Source organism: Bubalus bubalis, chromosome 4 (assembly GCF_019923935.1).
Source record: "Bubalus bubalis isolate 160015118507 breed Murrah chromosome 4, NDDB_SH_1, whole genome shotgun sequence".
NCBI classification, from domain to species: Eukaryota; Metazoa; Chordata; class Mammalia; order Artiodactyla; family Bovidae; genus Bubalus; species Bubalus bubalis.
This window is the reverse complement of record NC_059160.1, coordinates 12,097,688-12,109,910: the sequence shown is the minus strand read 5'-3', so window position 1 is coordinate 12,109,910 and position 12,223 is coordinate 12,097,688. Positions and strand designations below refer to the sequence as shown.

The window sequence follows — 12,223 nt, the reverse complement described above, 5'->3', positions numbered from 1 at the left end:
TCTCCTACATTGCAGGCGGATTCTTTACCATCTGAGCCATCAGGGAAGCATAGGGTTTCGTGAAAAAAGTACCTGATTCAGTTGCAGCCCATCGAGTGTCCTGGGAGCCATGTCATACTCAGGACACAGCAGACAGACCTGGCCCCTTCCCATTTCCTCACACAGAATTGTGAAAAGATGTGTGCTTAAGGGTTAAGCATATGAAAAGTCACAATCAGGGACATTGTTAAGTGAGCCAGTGTTCTGAAAATGTTCCTTCTTCTCTGTCTCTCTTTTCCCGAGAGCGCTGGCCCTGAGAACACGCTGCCTGCCTCTGTCTGTCTTTTCCCGAGAGCGCTGGCCCTGAGAACACGCTGCCTGCCTCTGTCTGTCTTTTCCCGAGAGCGCTGGCCCTGAGAACACGCTGCCTGCCTCTGTCTCTCTTTTCCCGAGAGCGCTGGCCCTGAGAACACGCTGCCTGCCTCTGTCTCTCTTTTCCCGAGAGCGCTGGCCCTGAGAACACGCTGCCTGCCAGCATGGTTTCATGCTGTTGCCATTGTCCTAAGGCACCCAGTCTATTGTCTGTCCTCTACCTTCATTGCACATATTAGCACGGTGGAAAAGGCCCACAAGTCAGAGAATTACTATGAAAAGAGTTTTGGCTTTTCAAAAGGGCTGGGAGGCACCCCCGGGTTCCACGGACCTCTGCTTTAAGTACTGAGTAGTTAGAAATCTTTAGGCTGAATGTAATGGTGCTTGGTGATGAAGAGCTTGCTTTCTGTGTTAAATCCCCTGGATTAAAAACCTGGCTTTGTGTAATCAGCCGTATGATGTAGAATAGGTAACCCAACCCCTCTATGCCTCAGTTTCTTTACTGATAAATGGTGATGATACCAGTACCTATCCCATGGGCTGTTTGTAGTTTAAATTCTTTAAAACAACTCAAACACTTTGAACAGGGCCTGGTACATAGTAAACATTCAGTCAGTGTTAGCTGCTGCTGCTGTTATTGTTTTTATTAACAGCATATTCTTTCTTACAAGAGCTGAAGACTCTTACAGACAAGGACCCTCCCTCCTCTCCTTTCTCCCTCATCTCTGTTTCTCTTTTTACCTTCTTCACGTCCCCTAAATAGTTTAATGCAGTATTTTGCATCGTGCACCTTCATTTAATATTTGTTAAATCTTAAATATTTGTTAAATATTCATGTGAATGTTTAGTTTTTGGTATATAAATAGTTCTGTGTCAATAGATGCTTCCCAAGTACAGTTACAATAGTGATTTTCTTAGATGGTTTCCTCTTAAAACTGTTTATATTGTATACATCTGTATTCTCACTGGGGAAAGAGTTTTCCAGACAAATTCCAAATTAGTGGATTCTGGGTTCTTTGTAGTCAGACAATTAATAGTCTTGAACATAATCTTATAAAGAGCCTTTGGGAAGGTTGGACTGCATTCTCACGTTCCCTAGTGGTTATTTGCGCATATTATTTACCGAGCCCGTTGGAACCTAAGAGGGAAGTACATGGCAGTGCCCACGTTCACAGAGTCATCTTGCTTGCCTCTGACAGCATGGAAACGCAGTGGATCTATTTTAAGTTGTGTTAACCTCCAGCCATTTTGCTAAGAAGCAAGAGACGGAGATGCCAGTGGCCCAGTGGGGTTAGGTGGATGTTATACTGAAATCACAACTGAAGATGCTGAGATGCAGCTGAGACAACTTTTGAAAAAAGGTTGAGGATTTGGAAAATTTAACAAGGAGGAGAGGATTTCAATGGGCTCAGTTGATTTTTGTTGGAGAAGAACAGAGTAGTAAGATGGTAGAGAATTTGTTTATCTAGTTATCATCCGTTCTAAAACCTCCTTTGGAATGACTGTCCTCAAATAAACCCAGCCTGAGGACCAGTTGCATTGGTGCCAGAACTAGTCCAGCATATCAGGCATGGCAGGAGCTCTTTTTGGGCAGTCAGAGCTGGAATCTTAGTCCCTTCTGCGTGATCTTGGGGTGCGTGAAATGGCAGCGAGGGTGCTGATCCAGTCCACAGCTGCCCGTCAATGTGTGTTGGGATTCAGGGAGAAGATGGGAAATGTGTCCTGGCCAGGGCCTTGTGGGGCTTCATAGAGGAAGGGGCTGCTGATGTGCGGGGCCACAGTTCTTAGCTAGAGGCTGTTTCACTTGTGTGGCACCCTAGTGGTGCTAGAAATATGCCCCCTCTCTCTGCTTCCCCTTTCATTGCCTCCCAGGCTACCGTCAGAGGAGAGCCATGTATCCGTTTCTTCATTGGCAGGTTAATTACATGCCTGTTTCTATTATTGTAGTAATTCTTGAGGGACAACATCTTGATCTACCCAGGAAGATTTATAGTCATCTTAATTTTCAGATGGTGCATTTGAAGTTGTTTATTTATTCTCTGTGAGCTGGGGTAATTTTAAACAAGTAAATCAAAATCCTCGTTCAAGGGGGCTTCCCTGGTGGCTCAGTGGTAAAGAATCTGCCCGCCAATGCAGGAGGCGTGGGTGCAGGCCCTGGTCCGGGAAGACCCCACGTGCCATGGAGAAACTAAGCCCTGTGCCACAGCTACTGAAGCCTTTGTGCCTGGAGCCCATGCTCTGCAAGAGAAGCCCCTGCAGTGAGGAGCCCACACGTGGTAACTAGAGAATAGCCCCTGCTGGCCACAACTAGAGAAAAGCCCAAGCAGCAATGAGACCCAGCACAGCCAAAAATACATAGAATACTAAGAAGTAATGGCAGTGTTACTTAACGTCAGTCAAATATTAAAAAAAAAAAAAAAATCCTAGTTCAGGTTTAGAGTGTCTCCGATTGTATTAATACAATATGTTTAATTTTGAACCAAATGTAAGTTTCATTTGAATAGTTTTGTAAATGAAAATATTTGTTGTATTATTTTTAAAGGTAATTCAGTGCAAGTCAGAGGAATTCAGCCCTTACGTGTCCCCTGAACCTAAAAATAGTTATAACTGTCTAATGATAAGTCTTTTAACTCTTATCTGCATGCTTTCAGATAGCAAGGAAAGTCAGTCACGACAGCCTGGAGGTAAAGTGAAAAAACAAGTCAGTCTCAAAATTTCTTCCTAAAGGAATGGTTTCTCAGAATTTCCAGATAAAATAAAATTCTACTTAATTTATGCTCTTTAAGGTCTTTATTTCATAGGTGAATAAACATATGCAACTATTGATGTAAAAATATCTGTTCTTTGTTGGAGTTTTTCTGTAACTTATGATATCTAAAGTAATCTGGGGATAAGCTAGGTACTGTGACAGAGAAACCAAGGAAATGGTGTAGAAGGTATTGTACTGGGAGGTAGATACTTGTGGTGAGGCTGATTTACAAGAACAGTGATGTTTCGTTTTAAAAATGACTATGAAATATTTCAAACTCATGGTGAAGTTTAGAGACTAAGTAAGATTACTAACACAGTAGCACTCCCCCTTGTCTATGGGGGGTATGATCCAAGACCCTCAGTGCATGTCTGAAGCCACAGATAGTATAATACCATACCCTGTATATTCTGTGTTTTTCCCTGTACATTCCTTGGATACATTTTATAAACTAGGCACAGTGTAGGGGATTAACAATAATTAATGATAAAATAGAACAGTTAGAACAGTATACTTTATGAAAAGGCGAGTGGTCTCATCCTCTCTTAGTATCTTGCTGTACAACTCTGACGCTGTCTCCGTCTAAACTAAGTGCTTATCATGCACGGTAGCCTTAACTTTTGCAGTTTGAGGTACAACAGCAAAACTAGCACGAATTTCTTTTTCCTTCATCACAATTTCACTGATGGAGGATTCATTTGTTCTATAGATCTTAGCAACCTCAGCCTATGATTTTGTTTTCCTTAGTGAGAACTTCCATTTTTCCAGTTAAAAGAAGCATCTTATGGCTTCTCTTTGGCTAGTCTGAGTTGCCAGCATCACTACGCTTGTGCTGTGGGTCACTTGAACATAAGCACTGCTGTGCCAGGACAGTCCATCTGATGACCAAGACTCCCACTCGGTGACCAGTGGGCAGGGATACAGTGGACGAAGAGATGACTCATGTCCTGGGGTGACAGAGGTGTGAGACTTCATCATGTTGATCAGAACAGCAGTGTGCAGTTTAAAACTAATGAATCATTTCTTTCTGGAATTTTCCATTTGGTACTTTCAGACCGCAGTTGATCTCGGGTAACTGAAACCATGGAAAGCCAAACCACAGAAAGCAAAACTGTGGATAAGACAGGACCACCATAGGGTAAACTGCAACTGTTGATGTAATTAACAGTTCATCCCTTTGCTTTTCTGCAGTGGGATGTTATCAGATGTTTGTGGTTGTAGATAGTTGGATACATTACCGTAAGTCTTCAAAACCTTCTTACTCTTCTCCCTACTCCACTGGGGGCAGAGATAAACCTTTTCAGGTTGCCAAGTAAAATGGTAAAGTATTACAGCCTGTAAAGGTTTTCCTGTTAATACCACAGATGTTTTCACTAGAAGTTTGTTGACCATAAAGTGCTCAGAAACTTCCAACCAGTTGTCCATTGCTTCTGCCTCTTTCATTAATACTGTTAGCTTTAATCAAAAGGGCACAGAGGAAGGAATTCGAGACAAAACATACTATGTCCAGGAAGGATATACTTCAGGAGGAGGGCACCTCTTGTAGCTTTTCTACGTATATGTTGATCTTGATTAAATTTCGCACTGTAAAGACTGGCTTGTTCAGCCTTGCTGATTTTTTGCGAAGACGTTAATGTCTCAATCTTGCGTTGCCCTCAGGATTCAAAAATCTCCTCTATGGAGCGTGGGCTCCGAGACTTGGAAGAGGAGATCCAGATGCTGAAATCCAATGGGGCTTTGAGTACTGAAGAGCGCGAGGAGGAGATGAAGCAAATGGAGGTGTACCGGAGCCATTCTAAATTTATGAAGAACAAGGTAATGGTGTGAGATATCTGATTTTTAAAGGGGTAGGGGGTTGAAAAACTGACGTGTATCCCTGCCTCTTTAGTGATGATGGACCTCACACTACTTTATCAGGCTTTAGGGAAGAATACTTGAAACATAATTCTTTCAGATAAAACTTTCCCAGTATTAACTTCAGAATTACTGATGTTGTATGGATATTTCAAATTTCACTTAAAATTACTTGTGTGAGGCTAGGTATGTATTATCATGGTTTAGCACTTCATGTCTGTCAGTATTTCTGAGGCAAGCAGAATTACATCCAGATGAGTTTTTCTCCCTGTATGAAAGGTCACATTCTCTTGTGAAACAGTTTAAAAGTCAGAACACCGAAAGGCTGAACCCACCCCTCTTTTTTCCCCCCTGAAATAGCTTAAATAAAATCACATCTTCCCTTCAAACACAGTTCCTTAAAGGAAAGTCCTTTGCGCTCCCCCTTGGGGAAGAGCCGTGCATATCAGGCTTATTGTTTCCTGCGTGCACTTGGCTGTATGTACAGTAAGGAAGGCTGAGACACGTCCGTCTGCATTATAACCTCCGTCACAGTATTCCTTCCTTAGATCCAAAGGCACTTAGTTTGATTTTCTCAACTATTTTAGGCAAGTTGGAGGATTTAGTTTATTACCGTTATCAGTTTATCAGGTTTGTGGTGTTTTAATTAAAGATCATAATTTCAGTTATAAAATATTAGTTAGAAAATAAGTATCCCCCCAACACGCCCCCCCCCACCCCATATCCCAATTGTGTCAATTCCCTAGTTTCTCAGAAGTGGAAACTGTTCCTCTAATGGTACAGTTTCTGGCTTCTTGCTGTGATCCCCATACCTGTAGAATATTCCTCTGTTATCTTAAGAATCCGTTATGTGTGACCACAGCCAGTTTCATGTAACTTCCAGAACTGAAAAATCCACACATCCAACTTTCTGTTAGCTTGATTTCTCTCTCTCACTTGAGAACAAAATAAAATACTGTCTCTGCTGCCCGTTCGCCAGTTAGCACATTCCAGTCCCTGAAAAATGCCCTGTGAAAAGAGCAAACCCATCCAGGGGTCCTTTGAAGAGGGAATTAGGGGAACCAATCTGATTGTGTTCTATGAGTTATTGTTTCCAGTTCCTGCTCTGGCTCAAAAGCAGGTAAGAAGACGACCCAAGTTGACACCTGAGTGAAAAGGAATAACAATGTCGTGACAGGTAGAGCAACTGAAGGAGGAGCTAAGTTCCAAAGAGGCCCAAGGGGAGGAGCTGAAAAAGAGAGCGGCTGGTCTGCAGGCCGAGGTCTTTGCCGTAAGATCTACCCTTTGCGTGCCGTGGTCCCGCGGCGGGACCTGCGGCTGGCTCTGGGTGCTCCCCCTCCCTCTGTGGTCGGCATTTCTGCCCAGCGCTGCACTAACCAGCCCGCGCTGCTCTTTAACCGACTCCTCTTCCCCCTCTGTGTGCCGTGAGCCGTGCGCGCTCCGGAGGGCCTGTCCTTGGTTCTCCATCGTTGCTCTGTTACTGCGTGGATGGCGCTTCAAAGCTTGTTTTTTCCCCTCGGCTCCTTTCCTGTCACCAGACACCTGATGTATGTGGACGGTCTCTTTCTCTTCTTAGGTACAAAGACTATGCAGATGTTCTAGGTCCACGACCCAGGGTTTGTTTGAATCTCGCTTCTTGAGTGAAGTGCTTTACCCTCCTAGATAGACATCACCTCTTAAGTCCCTGATAGGTGATTTTTGCAACACATTTTACTTTTCTGTGGAACAGATGTCTAGGAAGTGGTTAGCTTAATTTATAATTATCTGGTAAATTAGTCTCCAAATCTAGTTCCATCTCCTGTCTAGAGAAGTTGGAATTCCACTTCAAACTGTGATAAAATGATTATTAAAAAAATAGCTAACACTTGGGTACTTATTATGAGCATTTTGTAACCTACTAAGTTAGATATAGGTAGATATTATTATCAACCCAGTCTATAGATGAAGAAACTGAGGGCACACAGGGGTGCTCAGGATACTCAGCTAGTGAGAGGCAGTTTGATTTTTACACAAGCCCTCGGGTGCCAGGACCTGTGCCAGTAGGGCCTGCACGCCTCTGCCCTGAGCTAGTCGGGCACACGTTTGTCTCACAAGTGTCAGGGGAAAAATGCATCTGAAAATAATGGTGGGATAAGACTGGAATGCAGCATTTAAAAAAAAACAAAAACTTGTGCTAATTTGGTGTGTTAACTATTTATTTATTGACCCCTTTATAGTGTAGATAGAAAAGTGAGATATTTTGTCTAAAAGGGTCCAATTTGGTTAGTGGTAACCATGAATTGTCCAGAGGAAAAGTTGATCTATAACTTTTTTCCCTCAGCTATTATTATTAATATCTTTTTGTATCAAACAAGAGGCTAAACATCCCATACCTTTTTTTCTTGTTTGTTTCACCTGTACCCGATATAGTGGCACAGGTTGGCTTTCTCCCCATCTTACTGATCAGGAAACCAAGGCTTCGAGAGGAAATTATTGTAGAGGACACATTTTTCCTTACCTGGGATTGACTGCAAAGCCTTGTACTCCTAACTTTTCTCTTTTTTTAACATCTTATTGTATATTGATGGATAGCCGATGAATACTGTTGTGCGGTTTCAGGTGAACAGCAAGGGACTCAGTCATAGGTATACCTTATCCATTCTCCCCCAGCTCCTCCTCCCATCCGGGCTGCCACGTGACGTTGTATGCTCTTAACTTCCAGGGAAATTTTGTGCTTCCAAACTCTTCTGTTTAGAATGTTTTCTTCTCTTTCTCAATCTTTATGGTCAGTATAGCATTATTTGAGGATTATTTAATAATGCAGATGAGGAGGAAACTGAAATTTTATGTTTATTTTTGATCACATGGTCAGAGATAGCTGGAAATTTGAGTCATCTATAAGCCATGGGTTCTTTTTGTTGTTGTTATCCAATTTTCTTGTATTGGGATTAAGCCATAGGTTGTTTAGCTGATGAGGTGGGAACATTCCTCCTGTATATTCATTCATACAACAAGTGCGTTTTTCATGCCTTCTGTTTGTTAGGGATGGGATAACACGGTGTGTGTTTTGTCGGTAAAGGGATGTCGTGAAAGATGCTGCACCACCAGTACGTGGTGACTCCGGGGCACCTTTCTGTATTTCAGGGTGGAAACAGCTGCTGTTGGCAGTGATCTTCCTCTGATGTCAGTAGTATCAGCCAGTACTTTGCATTCAGTGCGCTCACAGGAATACTTGTTGAATGAATGAATAATTAGATTTATCAATAGAGATTTCATGCATATGAGGAAAATGCTTGACTTCCTGCTGAAACAGAAGAGTAAATTAGAAATTTATTTTTAGTGCCCCTTAAAAAAGTCTAATTTTAATTACAGTAAATTTTATTTCATACTTTCTCATGGGAAATTGTTCTCAAATGCTTTGGCCCTAGCGCCTAAGATTATCGCAGCCAAAATAAATAGTTTAGATACATTCAACTTGAAAAAAAAATGTTTTTTGTTTCCTCAGTGATACTGTGATTACTGACTTCTTACCAAGTTTATACTTCCAGTAATTAGTCTGTATTTTAGTGCATGAATGCCTTGCCCCAGGCAGTAGACATAACGTAAAAGCAGATGTCATTACTGTTAAGTTAGCTTACATTTAGAATAAAAGACTAAAAATTCTTAGAAACACAGTAGAATGTAAAGGAGATGTTTGAATTGAAATGTTTTCTAAGTCCAGATGGGACTTCTCTGGTGGTTCAGTGGTGAGACTCTGACTTCCAGTGGACAGAGCGCAAGTTCAGTTTCTGGTCAGGGGGTTGAGATCCCATGTGCCATGCAGCACAGCCAAAAAAAAGCAAAATTGTTCACTGTTCTGTCAGTTAATCAAATCTTTGGGCTTTCCTGGTGGCCTGGTATTAGAGAAGCTGCCTGCCAGTGCTGTAGACACAAGCTTGGTCCCTGGGTCAGGAAGATCCCCTGGAGGAGGAAGTGGCAGTCTACACTCCAGTGTTCTTGCTTGGAGAATTTCATGGACAGAGGAGCCTGGCAGGCTACAGTCCACGGGGTTGCAAGGAGTTGAACAGAACTTAGCAACTAAGCAACAGACATGTCAAGAGGAGAAAAATTTGTGGGAGGGGGTGAGTGGCACCTGTTGATTTATGGATTACTCTGTCAGAGTAATTCAACTTCAAATTACACATATAGACTCTTAACAGAATGAGATTTTATGCATTCTTTATTTAGGTTATATACTTTTATCCATTTAGTTGATATGACATGTTGTAGGTGATACAACTTTGTAGGTGGAGTCTTTTTTTTAGGTCAGTATCCCTAACTCCTCAAAATGATACGATTTTTTTTAAAAAAGCACGTTTATAATGCTTTGTAACTCTAAAAGTGGCTTTTTGAGACAGAGACTTCATGTAAACTTTCATTTCAGAATGAAAAGAAAAAAGAACTGCAATAGCAGCTTTTGAGTTTAAATAGCCGTGCTAGGAAGTTTCTGTTTTCTCTCTGTACTACATCTACACTAATCCTGCTTTATTTATGATTTGAAGTTTATTATGACTTAATAAAATGAAAACTGTTTTAGTCACGATCAGATGTTTACTGTTATCTCATCATCATTATCTAAGTGAACTGGGATTTTTCGTCATCCATTCCTTTTCTAAAGGATTTCAGAAGTTTAGAAGACAATAAATGAAAGCTGGGAATTTTCCTATTAGTTGAATAAGCTTTGATTTTGGGGGGGGGGGGGCGGTGGTCATCTAAGATTAGATGAAGCAAAAAGATGAATTGTGCCCTGTCCTAAAATTAATGCTGCATATCTTGACCTGGATCTGTCTGAGATCCAGATTAGAGGTTCTTGGTTTTATTTCTTTTTTCCTTACACTGTTTTATTTTTCTTCTCTAGATTGGTCAGGTGAAGCAGGAGCTGTCCAGAAAGGACACGGAACTACTAGCCCTGCAGACAAAGCTGGAAACCCTCACCAACCAGTTCTCAGACAGCAAACAGCACATCGAAGTGCTCAAGGAGTCCTTGACAGCTAAGGAGCAGAGGGCTGCCATCCTGCAGACCGAGGTGAAGACATGCTAGGGTCTACAGGGACACCGTTCCTGGGCACCTTGGCACTTGTATTTCTTGTGCACTTTCTGTTGTGTTGAGATATGGGAGCCATGGATACTGTTATGAGGGATTCTATAGCAGTGTGATCAGTTATTGTACTAAACTATAATCATCTTGTTTCTGTCATTCTTGGATCTAACAAATTAAAAACCAGTGCAGTTTACATATATTTTTGATATTTCTAAATATAGTTTAGGACTTCCCAGGTGACTCTGTGGTAAAGAACCTGCTTGCCAGTGCTGGAAACAGGAGACGCAGGTTTGATCCTTGGCTTGGGAAGCTTCCCTGGATAAGGGAATGGCAACACACTCTAATATTCTTGCCTGGAGAATTCCAAGGACAGAAAGGAGCCTGGCGGGCTGTAGTCCATGGGGTCAGAAAGAATCAGACCTGACTGAGCATGAACACGTTAAGAAATGAAAAGATAGTTGTAAAAACGTTTGTTCTCACCCATGGTAAATCTTGCAGTCATGAATGACCATGAGCTTGAGCAGCCTGTGTTGGGTTATTAAGTGTCCTTAATTTTTGGTACTATGAATAGCTTTAAGTACACAAACTGTGTAATACAAAAATGTTCAAGATTCATCTCATTTTGAACTGCAGATTATTAGATATGTGCCTTCACGTCCTGTTTAAAAATAGGGTTATCATTTTTAGAAATCTTAGAAGGTGACCTAGGCTGTCAGCCTAGATTTAGGTAAGAACATACCAAATAATTTCATACAGATGAGAATCTGTCATATTTGCAGTGATGATGCTGTTCGGATTTACTGTCTAAAGGAAAATATTTTCTAAAGAGCTCAATGACATAGAGAATTTAGGTAGGAGTAGCTAAGCAGTTCTGCTTTCAGTTCAGTTACTCAGTCATGTCCAATTCTTTGCCAACCCGTGGACTGTAGCACTCCAGGCTTCCCTGTCCATCACCAACTCCCAGAGCTCGCTCAAACTCATGTCCATCGAGTCAGTGATGCCATCCAACCATCTTATCCTCTGATGCCCCCTTCTCCTGCTGCCATCAATCTTTCCCAGCATCATGGTCTTTTCCAATGAGTCAGTTCTTCGCATCAGGTGACCAAAGTATTGGAGTTTCAGCTTCAGCATCAATCCTTCCAAGGAATATTCAGGACTGATTACCTTTAGGATTGACTGGTTTGATCTTCTTGCAGTTCTGCTTTACAGAAGAAAAGGCATGTAATATGGATTAAGGTTTTGTTTTAAAGAACTGGATAATTAACAAAGGTATAGTTTAATGAGAAAAAGAAATGGGTAATAAAAAGAATGCAGAAAAACATCACAGACTCAGAAATTCAGTATCTTCAAGTGAGGAGGAAGAGAAGAATGACCCAAATATTTCACATATTATTTTTATACTGTGGGATTTTGTTGAAAATGAGCGATTTAAGATGGTGTGTTTATAATTTTCCTTACAGCTTACTTAGGCCTTTTCTATTTTGATTGTGTTTCGTTTAATCATGGCATCAGCTTCCTACCTCAGAAGCATGTTTTGGGTATGAATGCAGCTCTGGCATCAGCGTTACCGAGTTTGACCACCGGCCAGCAGGTGCAGATTCTGACCTGTTGCTTAAGTTCTTTGAGCCTTATTTCACATCTGTAAGGTGAAGAGGAGTGCCGGCCTCGTTAGGTTGTTAGCATTAAGCCAGTTTATTCACGTCTGGTGCCTGTCACATAGTAAAGTCTTCGCACGTCAGCTATCGGCATCATCGTAGTTCTTATAATACTGTCAGCTAATGTGTGTAAACTGCTAAAACAGGGAGAGAACGTGGTCACTTTTCATTGGCATAAACTTTATGTGGAAGTTCTGCTGTTTACTATTTTATCAAGCAAAATTAAGGTTTACTCATGGAATTGCAGATGCAGAACTACCTGGAAAATGTAACCTGCAAATTTATTAACTTAGAGCTTTATTAAAGAGTTTTTCACATCAGTACCTGGTTGCACGCAGTACTATGAAAGAGTCAGAAGAGGGCACCCTCGCTTTAGAAGTGAGCCTGCTTCCAGGCTTGCTGCTGTGATAGCTTTGGATGGAGGTGGCAGGTGTGCAAACCCGAGTCCCAGGCAGTTGGTTAGTGATGATGCAAACACTTAAAAGCTTGTCACAGTCTAATAGATGACTTCTCCCCCTTGGCAATTCATCCTTCTCTTTGTACCCCTCTCAAATA

The 12,223-nt window shown here is 41.6% G+C and overlaps 1 protein-coding gene across 16 annotated transcripts in view; it reads left to right on the top strand.

Moving 5' to 3' along the window:
* The window catches only part of ERC1 (ELKS/RAB6-interacting/CAST family member 1), a 271,526-nt gene that overhangs the window by 71,166 nt on the left and 188,137 nt on the right, over positions 1–12,223 (top strand). For 11 of the 16 annotated variants that reach the window (XM_044940924.2, XM_044940927.2, XM_044940922.2 and 8 more), the window contains exons 5-7: positions 4,760–4,915; positions 6,132–6,224; positions 9,831–9,998. In XM_044940924.2, the coding sequence (XP_044796859.1) occupies positions 4,760–4,915; positions 6,132–6,224; positions 9,831–9,998 (417 nt within the window). The remainder of the gene's footprint in view (positions 1–4,759; positions 4,916–6,131; positions 6,225–9,830; positions 9,999–12,223) is intronic. The other 5 variants (XM_044940926.2, XM_044940936.2, XM_044940934.2 and 2 more) reach the window with 2 other exon arrangements.